The sequence below is a fragment of the Prionailurus bengalensis genome, chromosome C1 (assembly GCF_016509475.1).
Source record: "Prionailurus bengalensis isolate Pbe53 chromosome C1, Fcat_Pben_1.1_paternal_pri, whole genome shotgun sequence".
NCBI lineage: Eukaryota > Metazoa > Chordata > Mammalia > Carnivora > Felidae > Prionailurus > Prionailurus bengalensis.
The window spans coordinates 132,260,304-132,277,853 of NC_057345.1; the positions used below are offsets into that span (position 1 = coordinate 132,260,304).

At 34.7% G+C, this 17,550-nt stretch overlaps 1 protein-coding gene across 1 annotated transcript in view; it reads right to left on the minus strand.

Annotated features, from left to right (window-relative positions):
* Positions 1–17,550, minus strand: part of LRP1B (LDL receptor related protein 1B) — a 1,901,338-nt gene that overhangs the window by 124,019 nt on the left and 1,759,769 nt on the right. The window contains exons 74-77 of the mRNA XM_043576625.1: positions 17,267–17,404; positions 15,492–15,626; positions 12,147–12,266; positions 10,393–10,634 (exon numbers count right to left, since the gene is read on the minus strand). Coding sequence (XP_043432560.1) covers positions 10,393–10,634; positions 12,147–12,266; positions 15,492–15,626; positions 17,267–17,404 — 635 coding nt within the window. The remainder of the gene's footprint in view (positions 1–10,392; positions 10,635–12,146; positions 12,267–15,491; positions 15,627–17,266; positions 17,405–17,550) is intronic.

Genomic DNA, 17,550 nt, shown 5'->3' on the forward strand with positions numbered 1-17,550 from the left:
TTTTTAGTAACTATAAATATGCTTTCAAGACATCCTACTATCACATGGCTAACTTCTTCCATTTGGTTCACTGATAAAGCAGTTTTAAGTAAAAATCCATAGTTTCATTTTTGTATTTTGCTTTCTTTCACCTATGGATTCAGAGATAGAAACCAATATTCCATATTCAGATTTAGGAAAAATCTTGAGTTTCATTTTCCAAAGAGTGGGGAATTCTCAGGTCAGTATCATTTCTTATTTGCATAAAAACTTAGAAGATGAAATATATTTCATGCTCATTAAATTATTGGATGACTAGCTGGAGAATGATTAAAAAACAAAATAAAAAAGCAGATACATGGCAGAGTAATTCAGAGGGGTGAAACATCAAATCTTTATACATAAACTGAATTTCAGAGGAATAAATACAAATTGTCCAAGTAAACAACTAGATAGACATAAACTATGCCATACATTTTTTTGGAAAGCATATATATTTACTATCTGGAAGAGACTTTAGAAATTTCCTACTTTGATATGATAGTTGTTTTTCGAATAAGTAAGTAGAGACTAAGAGATGTAACAGTTAACTCAAGTTAAACTCTAAATTTAGTCACAATATAGCTGAATGGGCATAGAGGAGTCATTTAATCATTTGAGAATTCACATTATTCATTAAATTAAGATGTTAAGTCTCTTCAGGGCACCTGCCTGGCTCAGTAGGTTAAGTATTGACTTCGGTTCAGGTCATGATCTCACTGTTACTGAGTTTGAGCCCCTCATCGGGCTTTGTGCTGACAGCTTGGAGCCTGGAGCCTGCTTTTGATTCTGTATCTCCCTTTCTCTCTGCCCCTCCGCCACTCAACTCTGTCTCTGTCTCTGTCTCTTACAAATAAATAACCAGTAAAAAAAAAAAGATGTTAAGTCTCTTGGCTTTGAGAAGATGGCAGAATTTCCTGCATCCCTCAAACACAGCAGTATTGAGGCCAGAACCCTTGGAATGAGAGAAATAGAGGCTTCAGAGTGACAAAAAATCTCTACAGGTAGAAAGAGACAGCTTGGGTGGACAGAGGTGCATGTATGCAAATTGGGAGAGATAAAACGGGCTGTGTAGGCCCAAAGTGGGGAACCCCTTTGGTGGAGAAACAAAAGGAAGAGAGAGGCTGTGGAAGCGTGGCATTGTATTTGGACAAGAGGAAAACCTCTCTGTACCAGAGATTGGGGAATGAGAAATATTAAGAGAGCCAGTTTCTACTTTGCAAATAGCCTTAGAAGCTAATGATTGGAGTTTTCAGGGTTGTGTGAGTTTCTCTGGACCACAGCCAGCATGTATTTGTGCCTTGTGGAGAGGGGAACTGGCCCCAGGGCACAAAAGTAATCTCGGGGATGTACTGGGAGAGAACAGTCCCTCCATTGAGTACTGTGGGAAGTGGGTAGATTACCGCCCCCCCCCCCCCAGGACAAAAGACCCTGCAAGCACCAGCCAGAGGCCCTTTGTCAACTGGGCAGAGTGGCGGTACTCCAGAACCAGGTCCCTGCAGAGCAGGGTCCTTTAAGACATCAGGTTTTGAATCCCAGCTGAGCACCTAGGAGGTGTGGGAGAATGTGGAGCAGGGCAAGCAGGCCCCCAAGCTACTCTGTGAGGGCTGCCTAAACAGCTTGGTTTGAGACACCCAGTCCAGAGAGGAGAGATTGGGGTGTCTCCATTTTTCTCCCCATTATCAACATAGTGGGGCTTCAGGAAACAGGACAGTGGCCCCCAGTGGAGGTGGCACCCATTTACACCAAACCCTGTGCCAAGTAACTGCTTATCTACCAGAATGGGACTGACACTGACCAAACCAGACAGCCTCTCCTCCAGACCAGCACAGACAGCACAGTCACTGGTTTCCAGACACCAACGGACAACTGTCCTGAGGTTTTGTATGATGTCTGTTTTTTTTAAATTTCTAAATTATTATTATTTATATTTCCTTTTTCTTTTTACTCTATTTCTCTTTTCCCTTCTTTTTCTTTCTACTATTTCTTCCTCCTTTGGAATGAGCCTCAGTCTGATTTGATTTTTGGTCAATTCTTATTTCATATATATATATATATATATATATATATATATATATAATTTTCATTCTTTGTTTCTCTGTTCTGGTTGTCTGTTTAATCAGGCACTTTTACTCTATTCTTTTTATACCTTTTCTGTATCTCCTTCTTTATATTCCTCTCTCTCTCTCTGGATGAAGCCTTATAGTTTCTTTGATTCTCTGCCTGGTCTTTTTTTCCACCCCTGTCATTTCTCTCTTTGTGTGGGATAAGGTTTCTTCTCCCACTTTTCTCCTTTCTTCCAGGGTTACTTCAATGAACAAATCAAAGCACACGTGGCAGAAGGTCCAGTCCACCGCTACGAGCAGTGAGATAAATCAACCAAAGGTTCAACAACAGAGTGCATGCAACCACTCTAAAAACACTGAAATGCCAGGCTCTGGACAGTGTGTGACCCCTTTTTAATATAGTAGTACTCACAGGTACAGGACACATAACAAACTATTAAAACGCATAAAAGATAAAAAACTAACCAAAATGATGAAATGGAAAAATTCTCTTAAAAATAAATTTCAGGAAGAAATGACAGCTAGAGAATTGCTCAAAACAGATATAAACAATATATATGAACAAGAATTTAGAATAATAGCCATATGACTAATAGCTGGGCTTGAAAAAAAGCATAGAAGATAGCAGAGAATCTATTGCTACAGAGATCAAGGACCTAAAAAATAGTTATGATGAATTAAGAAATGTTATAAATGACATGCAAAATGAACTAGATGCAGTGGTGGAAGAAGCAGAGGAGAGAATAGGTGAAACAGAATAAAATTATGGAAAATGATGAAGCTGAGAAAAAGAGGGAAAGGAAATTACTAGACCACAAGGGGAGAGTTAGAGATCTAAATGATTCAATGAAAGAAAATAATATCCATATCATAGGAGTTACAGAAGAAGAAGAGAGAGAAAGGGACAGAAGGATTATTTGAACAAATTATAGCTGAGAGCTTCCCTAATCTGGGGAAGTATGCAGACATCCAAGTCCAGGAGGCACAGAGAACTCCCTTAAAAATCAACATAAACAGGTCAACACCATGACATTTCATAGTGAAATTGGAAAAATACAAAGATGAAGAGAGAATTCTGAAAGCAGGTAGGGACAATGTGCCTTAACCTACAAGGGTAAACACATAAGGGTAGTAGTAGACCTGTCTACTAAAACTTAGCAAGACAGAAGGAAGTGGCATGAAATACTCAATGTGCTGAATAGGAAAAAAATGCAGCCAAGAATCCTTTATCCAGAAGGCTGTCATTCAGAACAGAAGGAGAGATAAAGGCTTTTCCAGACAAACAAAATCTAAAGGAGTTCATGACCACTAAACCAGCCATGTAGGAGATCCTAAGGAGTATTCTATGAGTGGAAAGCAGCAAAGACTACAAAGGACCAGAGGCATCACCTCAAGCATGAAACCTATAGATAACACAATGACACTAAATCCATATCTTTTAATAATCACTCTGAATGGAAATGGACTAAATGCCCCAATCAAAAAATACAGGGTATCAGAATGGATTAAAAAAAAAACAGCAGCCATCTATATGCTGCCTACAAGAGACTCATTTTATTATTTAAAAAAAATAAGGTTTATTTATTTTTTGAGAGAGAGAGAGGCAGTGCTTGAGCAGAGAAGGGTCAGAAAGAGAGGAGACACAAAATCCAAAGCAGGCTCCAGGCTCTGAGCTGTCAGCACGAAGCCTGATGCGGGGCTTGAAATCACGAACTGTGAGATCATGACCCGAGCCGAAGTCAGACACTTAACCAACTGAGCCACCCAGCCGCCCATACAACAGACTCATTTTAGACATGAGGAGACTTGCAGATTGAGAGTGAGGGGATGGAGAACCATCTATCATGCTACTGGATGTCAAAAGAAAGCTGCAGTAGCTATACTTATATCAGACACATTAGATTTTTAAAATAAACACTGCAACAAGAGATGAAGAAGGGCATTATATTATAATTAAGGGGTCTATCATTCAAGTAGAACTAACAGGTGTAAATTTTTATGCCCCCAACGTGGAGGAACCCAAATATATAAATCAATTTATCACAAACATAAATAAATGTATAGATAGCAATACTGTGATTGTAGGGGACTTTAATACTCCGCTTACAACAATGGACAGATCATCTAGGCAGAAAATCAGTAAGAAAACAGTGGCTCTGAATGACATACTAGACCAGATGGACTTAACAGATATATTCAAGACTTTTCATCCAAAAGCAGCAGAATACACATTCTTCTCTAGTGCATATGGAACATTCTCCAAAATAAATCACATACTGGGTCACAAAACAGCCTTCAACAAATATAAAAGGATTGAGATCCTACAATGCATATTTTCAGATCACAATACTATGAAACTTGAAATCAACCACAAGAGAAATTTTGGAAAGCCTCCAAATACATGGAGGTTATAGAACATCCTACTAAAGAATGAATGGGTCAACCAGTAAATTAAAGAAGAAATTAAAAAAAAATGTGGAAGCAAATGAAAATGAAAACATGACAGTCCAGACACTTTGGGATGAAGCAAAGGTAGTCCTAAGAGGAAGATAAATTGCAATCCAGGCCTATCTCAAGAAACAAGAAAGTTCCCAAATACAGAACCTAACCTCATACCTAAAGGAATTAGAAACACATCCGCAAAGAAAGCCCAAAGCCATCAGAAGAAGAGAAAAAGTAAAGATTAGAGCAGAAATAATATAGAACCCCCCCCAAAAAAAGAAAAAAAAAGTAACAGTAAAATAGATCAATGAATCTAAGAGCTGGTTTCTTGAAAGAACAAACAACATTAATAAACCTTGAGCCAGACTTCTCAAAAAGAGGACCCAAATAGATAAAATCACAAATGAAAGAAGAGAGATCACAAAAAATCCCTCAGAAATACAAGCAATTATCAGATAATACTATGAAAAATTCTATGCCAACAAACTGGACAACCTGGAAGAAATGGGAAAATTCCTAGACACCCACACACTAACAAGACTCAAACAGGAAGAAACAGAAAAGTTGAACAGACCTATAACCAGCAAAGAAATTGAGTTGGTTATCAAAATCTCCCAACAAATAAGAGTCATGGGCCAGATGGCTTCTCAGGGGAATTCTACCAGACATTTAAAGCAGAGTTAATACCTATTCTTCTAGGCTGTTTCAAAAAAAAAAAAAAAAAGAAAAAGAAAAAAAAAAAAAGGAAGGAAGGCTTCTGGACTCATTCTCTGAAGCCAGTATTACCTTGATTCTCAAACCAAAGACTCCACTAAAAAGGAGAGTTAGAGGCCAATATCCCTCATGAACATGGATATAAAAATTTCTCAACAAGATACCAGCAAATCAAATATAGCAGTATATGAAAAGAATTATTCACCATGATCAAGCCCAATCCTGGCTGCAGAGCTGGTTCAATATTTGCAAATCAATCAACATGATACATCACAGTAACAGAAGAAAGGATAAGAACCATATGACCCTTTCAATAGATGGAGAAAAGCACTGGACAAAATACAGCATCTATTCTTAATAAAAACCCTCCAGAAAGTCAGGATAGAAGGAACATAACCTTACATCAAAAAAGACATCTATGAAAGGCCCACAGGTAATATCATCCTAAATGGGGAAAAACTGAGAGCTTTCCCTCTGAGATTAGGAACATGACAGTGATGTCCACTCTCACCACTGTTGTTTAATATAGTGTTGGAAGTCCTAGGCTCTGCAATCAGACAACAAAATGAAATAAAAAGCATCCAAACTGGCAAAGAAAGAAGTCAAACATTCACTTTTCACAGATGACATGATACTCTACACAGAAAACCTGAATGACTCCACCAAAAAACTGCTAGAACTAATACATGAATTCAGCAAGTAGCAAGATATAATATCAACATAAAGAAATCGGTTGCCTTTCTACACACCAATAATGAAGCAACAGAAAGAGATATCAAGAAATCAATCCGATTTACAACTGCACCAAGAACCATAATATACCTACGAATAAATCTAACCAAAGTGAAAAGATTTGTATGTTGAAAAGTATAGAAAACTAATGAATAAATTGAAGAAGACACAAAAAAATGGAAAAACATTCCATGCTTATGGATTGGAATAACAAAAACTGTTAAAATGTCAGTACTACCCAAAGCAATCTACACCTTCAATGCAATCCCAATCAAAATAGCACCAGCATTCTTCACAGAACTAGAAGAAACAATCTAAAATTTGTATAGAACCACAAAAGACCCCAAAATGCCAAAGTTATGTTGAAAAAGAAAACCAAAGCTGGAGGTATCACAATCCCAGACTTTAGTCTGTACTACAAAGCTGTAATCATCAAGACAGTCTGGTACCGGAACAAAAACAGACACATAGACCAATAGAATAGATTAGAGAACCCAGAAATGGACCCACAAATGTATGACCAACTAATCTTTGACAAAGCAGGAAAGAGTATCCAATGGAAAAAAGTCTCTTCAGCAAATGGTGCTGGGAGAGCTGGGCGGCAACAAGCAGAAGAATGAAACTGTGCCACTTGCTTAAACCATACACGAAAATAAATTCAAAATGGATGAAAGACCTAAAAGTGAGACAGGAAATCATCAAAATCTTAGAGGAGAAAACAGGCAACAACTTCTTTGATCTTGGCTACAGCAAGTTCTCACTTGACATGTCTCCAAAGGCAAGAGAAATAATGCAAAAATGAACCATTGAGACCTCATCAAGATAAAAAGCTTCTGCACAGCAAAGGAAACAATCAACAAAAGTAAAAGGCAACCAACAGAATGGGAAAAGATATTTGCAAATGATGTATCCGATAAAGGGGTAGTATCAAAAATCTAAAAAGAACTTACTAAACTCAACACCCAAAAAACAAATAATCCAGTAAAGAAATGGGCAAAAGGCATGAATAGACACTTTTTCCAAAGAAGACATCCAGATGGCTAACAGACACATGAAAAGATGCTCAACATCTCTCATGATCAGGGAAATACAAATCAAAACCACATTGAGATACCACCTCACACTGGTTAAGTGGCTAACTATAACAACTCAGGGAACAGCAGATGTTGGCAAGGATGTGGAGAAAGGGGAACACACTTTCTCTGTTGGTGGGAATGCAAACTGGTGCAACCACTCTGGAAAACAGTGTGAGGTTCCTCAAAAAATTAAAAACAGAATTACCCTATGACCCAGCGATTATACTACTACATATTTATTCAAAGGATACAGGGATGCTGCTTTGAAGGGGCACATGCACCCCAGTATTTACAGTGGCATATCAACAATAGCCAAAGTATGGAAAGAGCCCAAATGTCCATCCATTAATGAATGGATAAAGAAAATGTGGTGTGTGTATGTATGTATATATATACATGGAATACAACTTGGCAGTGAAAAAGAATGAATTTGCAACAACATGGATGGAACTGGAGGAGGGTATTATGCTAAATGAAATAAGTCAGAGAAAGACAGATATCATATGTTTTTACTCATTTGTGGAATTTGAGAAACTTAACAGAAAACGATAGGGGAAGGGAAGGAAAAATAAGTTGCAAACAGAGAGGGAGGCAAACCATAAGAGACTCTTAAATTTTTTTTTCAACGTTTTTATTTATTTTTGGGACAGAGAGAGACAGAGCATGAACGGGGGAGGGGCAGAGAGAGAGGGAGACACAGAATTGGAAACAGGCTCCAGGCTCTGAGCCATCAGCCCAGAGCCTGACGCGGGGCTCGAACTCACGGACCGCGAGATCGTGACCTGGCTGAAGTTGGACGCTCAACCGACTGCGCCACCCAGGCGCCCCCATAAGAGACCCTTAAACACAGAGACCAAATTGAGGGTTCACAGGGGGACAGTGTGTAGGGGTGGGGAAATGGGTGATGGACTTTGAGGAGGGCACTTGTTGGGATGAGCACTTGTTGGGATGTAAGTGATGAATCATAGGAATCTACTCCCAAAGCCAAGACTATACTGTATACACTGTATGTTAGGTAACTTGACAATAAATTATTAAAAAAGAAAGATGTTAAGAATGGACTTATTCCATATTTATAATATTGAGGTATCAGGGTTACAAAAGAGATTTAGGAAGTGAAGTTAAAAGATTTCCCTCATCTGTATAGCCTTAAGTTTTGTTTTGTTTACAGTGTGTTGGTTGGAATTTCTATGGAGTGCTCAATGTCTAGAACATGGCCCTAAAACTCATGGCTCAGAGGTTCCAATCTTCAAATCATGACATTTAATCAGCTATGATGGAATCCTAGAAAATGTACCTAGTAAATACTGTTAGCTGTGGGTAGGTCTGAAGAAAGAGAGAAAAACAAAGCCTAGATGATACAACACATGTAATCACTTCCATTAAAAGATAAAATGAAGTTTCACATCCTATGAGGAAAACGTTAATCAATAGCTTTACCATTAGTTACAAAAGATTCTATAGTGCAGTCATAAAATTAAAAATTAAAATATTAAAATATATACACATCAACATATAATATACACATAAAACACATATATTTATATATTTTTATGTTTAAGAATAAAATCTTAATTACCAAACAGTAATCAAATTTGGTTTCTGATCTACAATAAACTCTGCTTACTAGAAGACATTGATTATAATTAATCTCCCCAAGGACAAAACTAAAATAACTATCAAATAAGCTTTACTGAAAAAATTGTATCAAATTCAAGATATATTTTTAGAAAATAAAATTCAGACAAAAGTAAGTTACAAATAATTTTTCATGTGATAATATGCATCATAGAGAAAATTATCTTGCCAATTATCATCAACATCATGGTCATCATCGGCATCGTCATCATATTAATAGCAATCATCTATATAGTGCTTATTATGTGCCAAGAACTATTAACATTAACATAATACAGTACATGTGTGTGTGTATATATATATATATATATATATATATATATATATATATATATTCCTCACTAAAACCTCATGAAATAGAGAGGGCAGAGAAGCTAAAAGGCTAATAAGCAATAAGAACAAAATTAAAACCCAGGCAATGTAACTCCACAGTACATACTCTTTATCACTGCATTTTAATAAGAGATGAAATGGCACCATACATAGGAGCAATATTGTTGCAAAGCAGATTTGTGTTTTATGGATACAGAAAGCTAAAACTAGTTAAGACTGACCAACTTTTGGCTGATAGCAAGTGAGTGAGTGAAGAAAGAGTGATCTAGTAAATTTCTTGGCTTTCTCCTAGAACTGTTCTTAATAGAACTAAAGGTGGTATATAAAACAGTGTTTTGGTGTGGAAGGAGTTGAAGAAACAACTCTGATGTATATGGATTTTTACTCAAGTTAATTTAATCTAAGCTGAATTAGAAAGTTAATATGACTTCATTTAAAACCAGATTATTGTGATCTACCTGATAAAAATACCTTCCAAATTTCATTCAAATGGTATTCATGAAGTTCAAATTTTTATGGTAGATACCACTGTAAAAGATAGTAAAGTCTTCCAGATAGGTGCTTCTGATTCTTTTCAAATACAAAGCTTCAATTATATCCTACTGTTTTAGCACTTGACTTTTTGGTTGTATGGGAATGGGCCATGCCCCATAAAAATAAGTATTTATCTGTCAATTTTCTCCCGGGTTACTTCAAAATAGAAAATACACAGTAAATTGACATGCCCTAAAACAAAAAAAAAGATAGTGTACAACCACAGATCTAAACAAATGTTCTAGTTTATTTTTTCTCAAAAGGAATACCACGATAATCAACATGTCCATCATATACCAGCAAAAAATATTGCTCTGTTTTGGATGTTCCCTGAAATATAGTTATCAAGAGTCAGAAGAAATGGTTACACAATTAGTTGATTTCTTGCCCTAGAAGAGAAGTATATTTCTGATATTGTTAAAAATGAAACAATATTCCCTGCATATTTTTGGCAGTTTATTTTCTAATGTGAAAAAGTAATGATTCCCAATCTCATCTCATGATGAAAAAGACTCACATCATAATATAATGTTAAATAATACAAAATATAAAATGCACTAGAAGTAACAGGTATTATTCATTACTATTCTCGTATAGCTAAAGCAAATGTATTAAAACAAAAACATAGTATCATACAATTAAATCATATGCAGCTGTGAGAATAAATGAGTAGGGAAATGTTTTATTTTTATACAGGGAGAATATTGGGAAAAATTATTGAATGTATTAGTTACCTCCTATAGTCAGATATTGTGATAGATAAAAAACAAAAACAAAAACAAGAAAAGCAGGAAGGTGGAAAGGTATGAGCCTTCAAATAGTCAATGTTATTTACTTACAATCAAGCCACTGTTTGCTTGCCTTTTTTCTCTGCCATGGATCCTTTTGTAGAAGATCCCGCCTGGATTAAACTGAGTACTCCAAATAATCATATCTCTTTGATAATATACATCCATCCCTGTTATCCTTGAATTATGTTCAATATGAGAAATTTGTTGATGATCGCCACTGTAGTTGAATGGATATATAAAACCCAGGATATCAGTGTCATTAGCAATGTAGAGAACTTGATCTTCAGAGCCTGGAGATTATTATAATGAAATACAAAAATAAAGTAAATTTCAACTAAAGTAAAATCAATAATTGTAATTTTAAATTATCTTGAATTATTATTCTTAACACATTTTCTTGCTTAATAAAAATCAACCAACTTTATATCATGTTTTAGTCTTCATGACTTATTTCTAATACACAATAACCTACACACTTCTAAGAGTTATTGATGTCGGTTTTCTCAGGCAAAGCTTAGTCTGTGGCTAGAAATTAGGTGTTTGTAGTATATATCCTATTCATAAAGAGAGATTTCTATTTTATTAATTGCAATGTATTATGCTCTAATGCTTTGATTCTCAATATTCAGATGTTACATTGTGTACTCATTAAGCCTCAAACATTCCTGAGATTTTAGTTTATGCATCTGAGTTGCTTTAGGTTAAGAAATTAAAATTAAGAGGTAGAGAGTCTTCTTCTAATTCTTATGTATTTCTAATATTTTTAAATTTTTTATTATGATATCAGCATTTACTACATTAATGTGTCTAGAGTGTTGCTCGTGGGTCCTTATAGCTTGAAGTTTTGACAGCTACAATACGATACTAATGTCATTTGTATACTGAGACAAGTAAAACCCTAATGTGAATTCTGAATATATTAACTAAAATATTAATGAAACCATAAAGATTGAATTGCATATATACTATCTGCAAATTAAACAAACAATTAAGTATAGTTCAGCTCCACAGGTTCTCATTTGGTTATGTTAGCTATGTTATGGCAGGCATGGAAAGTAAGGATTCATATTTACATTTTACAGATTAGGAAATGAGGCTCAGCGAGTTTAATAACTTCCCTGATGCTACAGATTGCAAAGGAGGGGCAATACTAGGATCAAATTCAAGTACATCTACCTCTACAGCCAATCCACTATGTCATGTAGTTTTCCACTGATAATAACTGTCCTATGAACGTTGTCCAATTATGTACTACAACCAATAATATGTTACAATGTTATTTAGTAAAAACATAAGCATTAAAATCAATATCTAAAAAAGCTCCAAATACCTGACTTCACGTTTTAAAATTATAGTCTTAGGTAAAGGAGGTCTGAATTAAAGCATGATTTTATTTTAAAACCTTTTAAATTCTTACTCAAAATTCCATTCTCCTTATAATGCTAACTTTAACCTGTTATTTCATTGGTATAAAAATATTTCTCAAATACACTGAGAGCAGATGAAGAAAGATACTTTATATTCTATCACATCGGCTTTTAAACTTTTCCCTCCTTTTGAACAGATTTTTCAAACACGAAGTGATCTTAACAGTAACCATGTATTTGACAGTTATGTCTAAAACCTATCCCAGATTAGATTAATTAAGAATGATAACTAATCACCTGGGAAAATAGGTCAGTATTAAAGAGATTTATTTATATTTTCAGGCATTAAGGCTAAAATATAACATGAAATGTTGTTTTCCCCATAAGATCTTAAAGCAGTTGTAACAGCATTTGAAATAATTGTTAAAACCTTACCTTTTGCTATGCAGGTGTTGTTCCTTTCCTGAAAATTCTGGTCACACACACATTTATATGACCCTTCCACATTTATACATTGGTGGGAACATGTGCCAAACACCAAACATTCATTAAGGTCTAGAAGAGAAGAGCTCTAAATAGCATCATCATACTCCCAAAGAGACTCCCATTCTTTCCACATTTCAAAAAAGACAAGTTTATTTTTCTTCCTTCAACTGTTTTATTGCTATTTCTTTTATTGTCTTTTAAAAAATCTCAAGTCTGTGACTTGCTGTGTCATATTTTCTGGCCATAACAATTATGTTTTCATAATAGTTTCACTATAATAACTCATCAAGTGTTTGTTGATTGCTTTTTAAACCAAAACATTGAAATACCTCTTCAAACTTCCTTAGTATTTTCATTCACTCAAACAAACAAACAAACACTTCTTTAGGTTTCCTTTTAATCGGGTAACTGATTACCTATGTCCATACCTTTGTACATATCATATAATGTCCCATAATCCTCTTGCCCACCTTCACACAGAGAATTTATACTCATCTCTCAAGATCCACCTGAAGTAAAACCTTCATTGTTCTCCACCACGGGATGGTAGTGACTATCCATCCATCCCATAGTTTCTCCACCGTATCTCTCTTACAGCCCTGTATATACTACATTTCATATATGTGGTCATATATTCATATCCCCTACTTGACTGTCAGTACCTTGAGGGTTTAAATTATTATTCATTTATTTTATTCCCTTCATTTTACACAATTCTTGGCAAAAAGTGAAGATATAGCTACACTTTGTAACACACTTCTGGCTTCAAAAATATGATGTGATGATGTTACCAGAAGGGCTATGTAAAATAAACAACAACAAAACTATGAATGTCTATAAGTAAATAAATATACATACGCCATAAGTAATAAATAAATAAATCACAGGCAATATTCTGTGGCTTAACACATGCCTCTAATTTTAATGGCTTAAGCAGGGCCAGCAATGACATCAGGTTATTCTGGTGAATTACTGCTTTCTCAGCATAATTCCTCTGCTTCTTATATCATGTATAGTTGCCCTAATTATGTAATAAATCTGTGAGATAAATCCTTCTTTTGAATTAGAAAATTCAAGATTAAGCTCAGCAATAATAATTATCTTTCATTTAACTCTCAACTGTGTTCCAAAGCCTCAGTGGTAGAGATCAGGACTTTCCCACAAACACTTGCAAATGACAGTGTAAGGCTTTCTGATGCTGTTGTCTCTACTGTGATACTTTGCCCAAGGTGAACTTAAGTACTTTCACAACAGTTCATTTCTGTGTTGGATTGAAACGTAGGGTAAAGAGATGAAAACTGTATTGTTAGTGAATATTGTACCAGGGATAAGGCAAAGTATATCTTATCAGCATTTAGCCATCAAAAAAGCATTACAATAAATGTACTTGATTTATTTGACACCTGTAACTTTGAACAGGATGTTATTTGATTTTTTGGTTTCCCTTTGATGTGGATTCAAAATCCCTCCCATGGTCTCATATTGGCCAGAATCACCATTTTCTCCTTGTCTCTCATCTCTATACTAATGTCAGGGTGTCGTCTGGTTGGCTCAGTTGGTAAAGCATGTGACTCTTGATCTCAGGGTTGTGATTCCACGTTGCACAGAGAGATTACTTAAAAATACACATATATTTTTAGTATATATGTATATACTAATGTCTGTACTGTGAACTTGTGAAGGGAGAGGAAGAATCTCACACATGTCATGTACCTAGAACAGTGCCTGGCATATAGTAACTATTAATCCATTTCTACTTCTCTTCTGTTATTTTCTTTAATTTGTCTTCCCTTTATGTATTCTAATTAAAGTGTTTTGACTCTAACATCAAATAGTGATTTCTTATTCTCTTTTTGAGCTATATAGGAAGAACACAAACACATTTGAATTCTTTGAATTATGAATCAAAGTAATGTCTTTCCCTTCCTCCGTACCAAATCAAATTGCTTTTCCTTACCATCAAAACTTCATTTAGTAAAGATACAGATTTTATTGGAGTTCAGAAGTTGCTAATTTGCACAACAAAAATACTGGATTTGTAGCAACTTAAAATGAAGAGTATAGTTGAAGCTTATAGCTTGCAAAGAATATAATTAAAAATAAAGAAACTTTTGAGAATGGGAGTTTTAAATTTAGTAAGTATATACAGAAATAGAGCCCATTATTCACAAATAAATGTTAGAAAATTAATGTTATTTGAAATGAAAATCTTGAAGAGGGTGTGTGTGTGTGTGCACGTTTATATACAATTGATACAAAGTGTCTGGGGGAAAATAAATAATATAGTCTTGAGAAATAATTTGTTTTTTTTTATTAAAATAGAGAAAACCTAGGCTGTCAGTTTTCAGTGTTAACATGTTAATGGAGAAATAAAATGTCATGAATAATCCATACAAGTATATAATTCAAAATGTACATAAATATGACATGGTCATACTTCTTCCCCTTTTGGGTGAATTAATTCATTTCAATAATCTCATTTTGATTAACACAACACAAAATCACTTTTCTTTATCCCAGAATATCAGAGATAGTAGAGAAGAAAGCTGGTAGGTGAAAGCACTTTATCACTTGAATTTAGCCTAGAGAAGCCAGACTTAACGCAATTTAGGTTTGGCTCTAATCACAATGATACAATTTAGCGGAGAAACTGGTAGTACGTATATATAGGTCTGTATTTCATGGTTCTATAGTTAAAGGTCTGACGTATGTTATATTCACCTATAATTTACTATGAGATCCTGGCTATCCTATATGCTCAAGTTTTAAATGATCTCAAGTAAGTTGACAGAGATTTACTTAGATCCTGTCTTTAAATTTTAGAAGGCACTCTTGATAATATAAAGCACTGTTTAAGACATGGTGTTAGGACAAAAGCCCACAGTTCTCTAAAGTGAATTACCTATTGCAGCACTGTAAATGCCACAACTCAAGAGAAATGGGTCATTATAAACATGTTCTTTCATGAAGTGTCTCTAATTCTTCAATAGTTCCTGAACCAGCAATTTTGTTATTTGCATTTCAAAACAGAGTTGTAACAGTACAATTGAAATTCCTACAGGTCTGAATCTGCTATAGAAAAGGCTTTGTAGCCCCAGAAATGGTTAGCTTAGCCAAGCAAACAAAACAGGCTCTTGACCCCAAGGACTTCCACTCTTATAGGTAAAATGGTATCCCGTAGACACACACCATTCTGATGAAAATCAGTCCCATGTCATCTCACAATTTAGCAGCCTCATGAGTCTTTTATTACCTAAAGATTTAAGAGCAAGCTGTTGAGGAAATGTACTATACCTTCACACTGTCTGTTTTTCATGTTTCTCTGAAATCCAGGCTTACAGCGACAAAAAACAGATGTTTTTATTTGATTACAATATGCATCATCTCCACACGGATTCACATTATCTTCACAGGTATATTCAGCAGGAGCTAGGATTTAAAAATACCATCAAAACTAATATAATTCTAATTCCTGAAGTGGGAGTTTACTTTTTTTCTTAATTTGAAATTATATTTATTATTCCATAGATAACTCTTCTTGAATTTATAAGATTGTAATCTTTTCTTTATATAAGCCCTTATTTCTTATACAGGTATAGAAGCAGATAAAAAACTGAACTCATTTATATTAAATATAGTTTAGGCCAAACTGTCAATAGCTGATATTTATAGCTGTAATTGAAGTACACTACTATGTAAAAGGAAGTCAAGAGTCAATATTTCTAATGACAAGTTATCACTGCAATGTTATGATATATGAATACTACATCCTTCCCTAGGAATCAAATGGTTTCCTAGAAGCTACCTAAAGATGTGGGCATTGATTGCTAACCTAAATTTAGTACTCAGGAATTCGGTCAAGGGTACTACCATGTTACTGAAGCAAGTATGCTAAATCATCAGTTCTTAAAATTTTTTTTCGCTTGAAAATATATTCGAGGAGGAACACGCTCCAGTGGTTGTGGACTGTTAAAAAAGTCAGGGCAGACCATGTGTTATTTGTAATTCCAGCATAGTAGTTGCAATTTCATAGCTTTATCTCCAATTCCAGAAAACTTTTTTTTTTTTAAGTAGGCTCTACAGCCAGAATGGAGTCCAACCTGGGGCTTGAACTCATGACCCTGAGATGAAGACCTGAGCTGAGATGAAGAGTCAGACACTTAACTGACTAAGCCACCCAGGCACCCTTCCAGAAAACATTTTAGAATGCAAATAAATGAGAGGAAAATTATCATGAAAATAATGTTGAATTAGCTCTATTTTACTTACATATATCAAATAATTTTGAAATATGAGAACTTAATTATGAGAATTGTAACCATTATTCATCCCACTGATTCTTGAATATTTTATAATTAATTAAGGTACACCAGTAGACTTAGACCTCAGTTGAGATATATGTGACCATATCCTGGTGGGTATTGTTTCATCACTGAGTGAGGAATAATTCAGATGCATAATGTGAAGAAATGAGACCCCATAATAGGAAGTATTTTATGACTTTTATGAGAAATCTGAATTTAGACTCATAAGTTTGGTTATTTTTCTTAATGTGGAAAATCATATATCAAATATCAAACACAAAAATAACCAAGGTCTAATAAGTCAAATATCATCACACTCTAAGACATAAAATGATAATGTCTTCTTTAAGAATAACTTGGCAATGGATTAAAATTTTAAAACATGGAATAAATTATTAAGACCTTGACCATCTTTCACTCAAATATTGTAAGAGGCAAAAAAATATTAAATTTATACTTTATAAAATAAAATATTAAGGAATATAGATTTATTTGCTGACATCAAAGTCTGTAATTGGATATTGAGATCTCAGGTTCAGTACTAACAAGGATAGTCATTCTAAAATCAACTTTGTCCATCTCATGTTTTCTGATATTAATTTAACTGGCATTCTAAGGCTGCTTTGGCAAAGGCTTACAAAAAAAAAAGGCATCAAGTAAGCCTTTGAAAACAGTATTTTGTTACACCAGTAAAGAAAATTTTAGTCATGTTGAAGTAGAAATTGAACTTGAATGTTGCTACATTTTAACAGAAAATAAACTCACTTATTCTGCAGCCTTGTTCATCTGAACCATCTCCACAGTCATCAAGTTGATCACACTGGAGGTCCATGGGGATACATTTTTTATTATTGCAAGCAAACTCATCTTTTTTACATGGTCTTGCTTTGTATGTAAGCTTACCTATAAAGTCATTAAAAATGATTAGTGCTTCAAAGAATAAAAACACATGTTTTAAATCATTTTTAAGTTTATTAATTTATTATTTCTGAGAGAGAAAGAGAGAGAGAGAGAGCACAAGTAGATGAGGGGCAGAGAGAGAGAGGGAG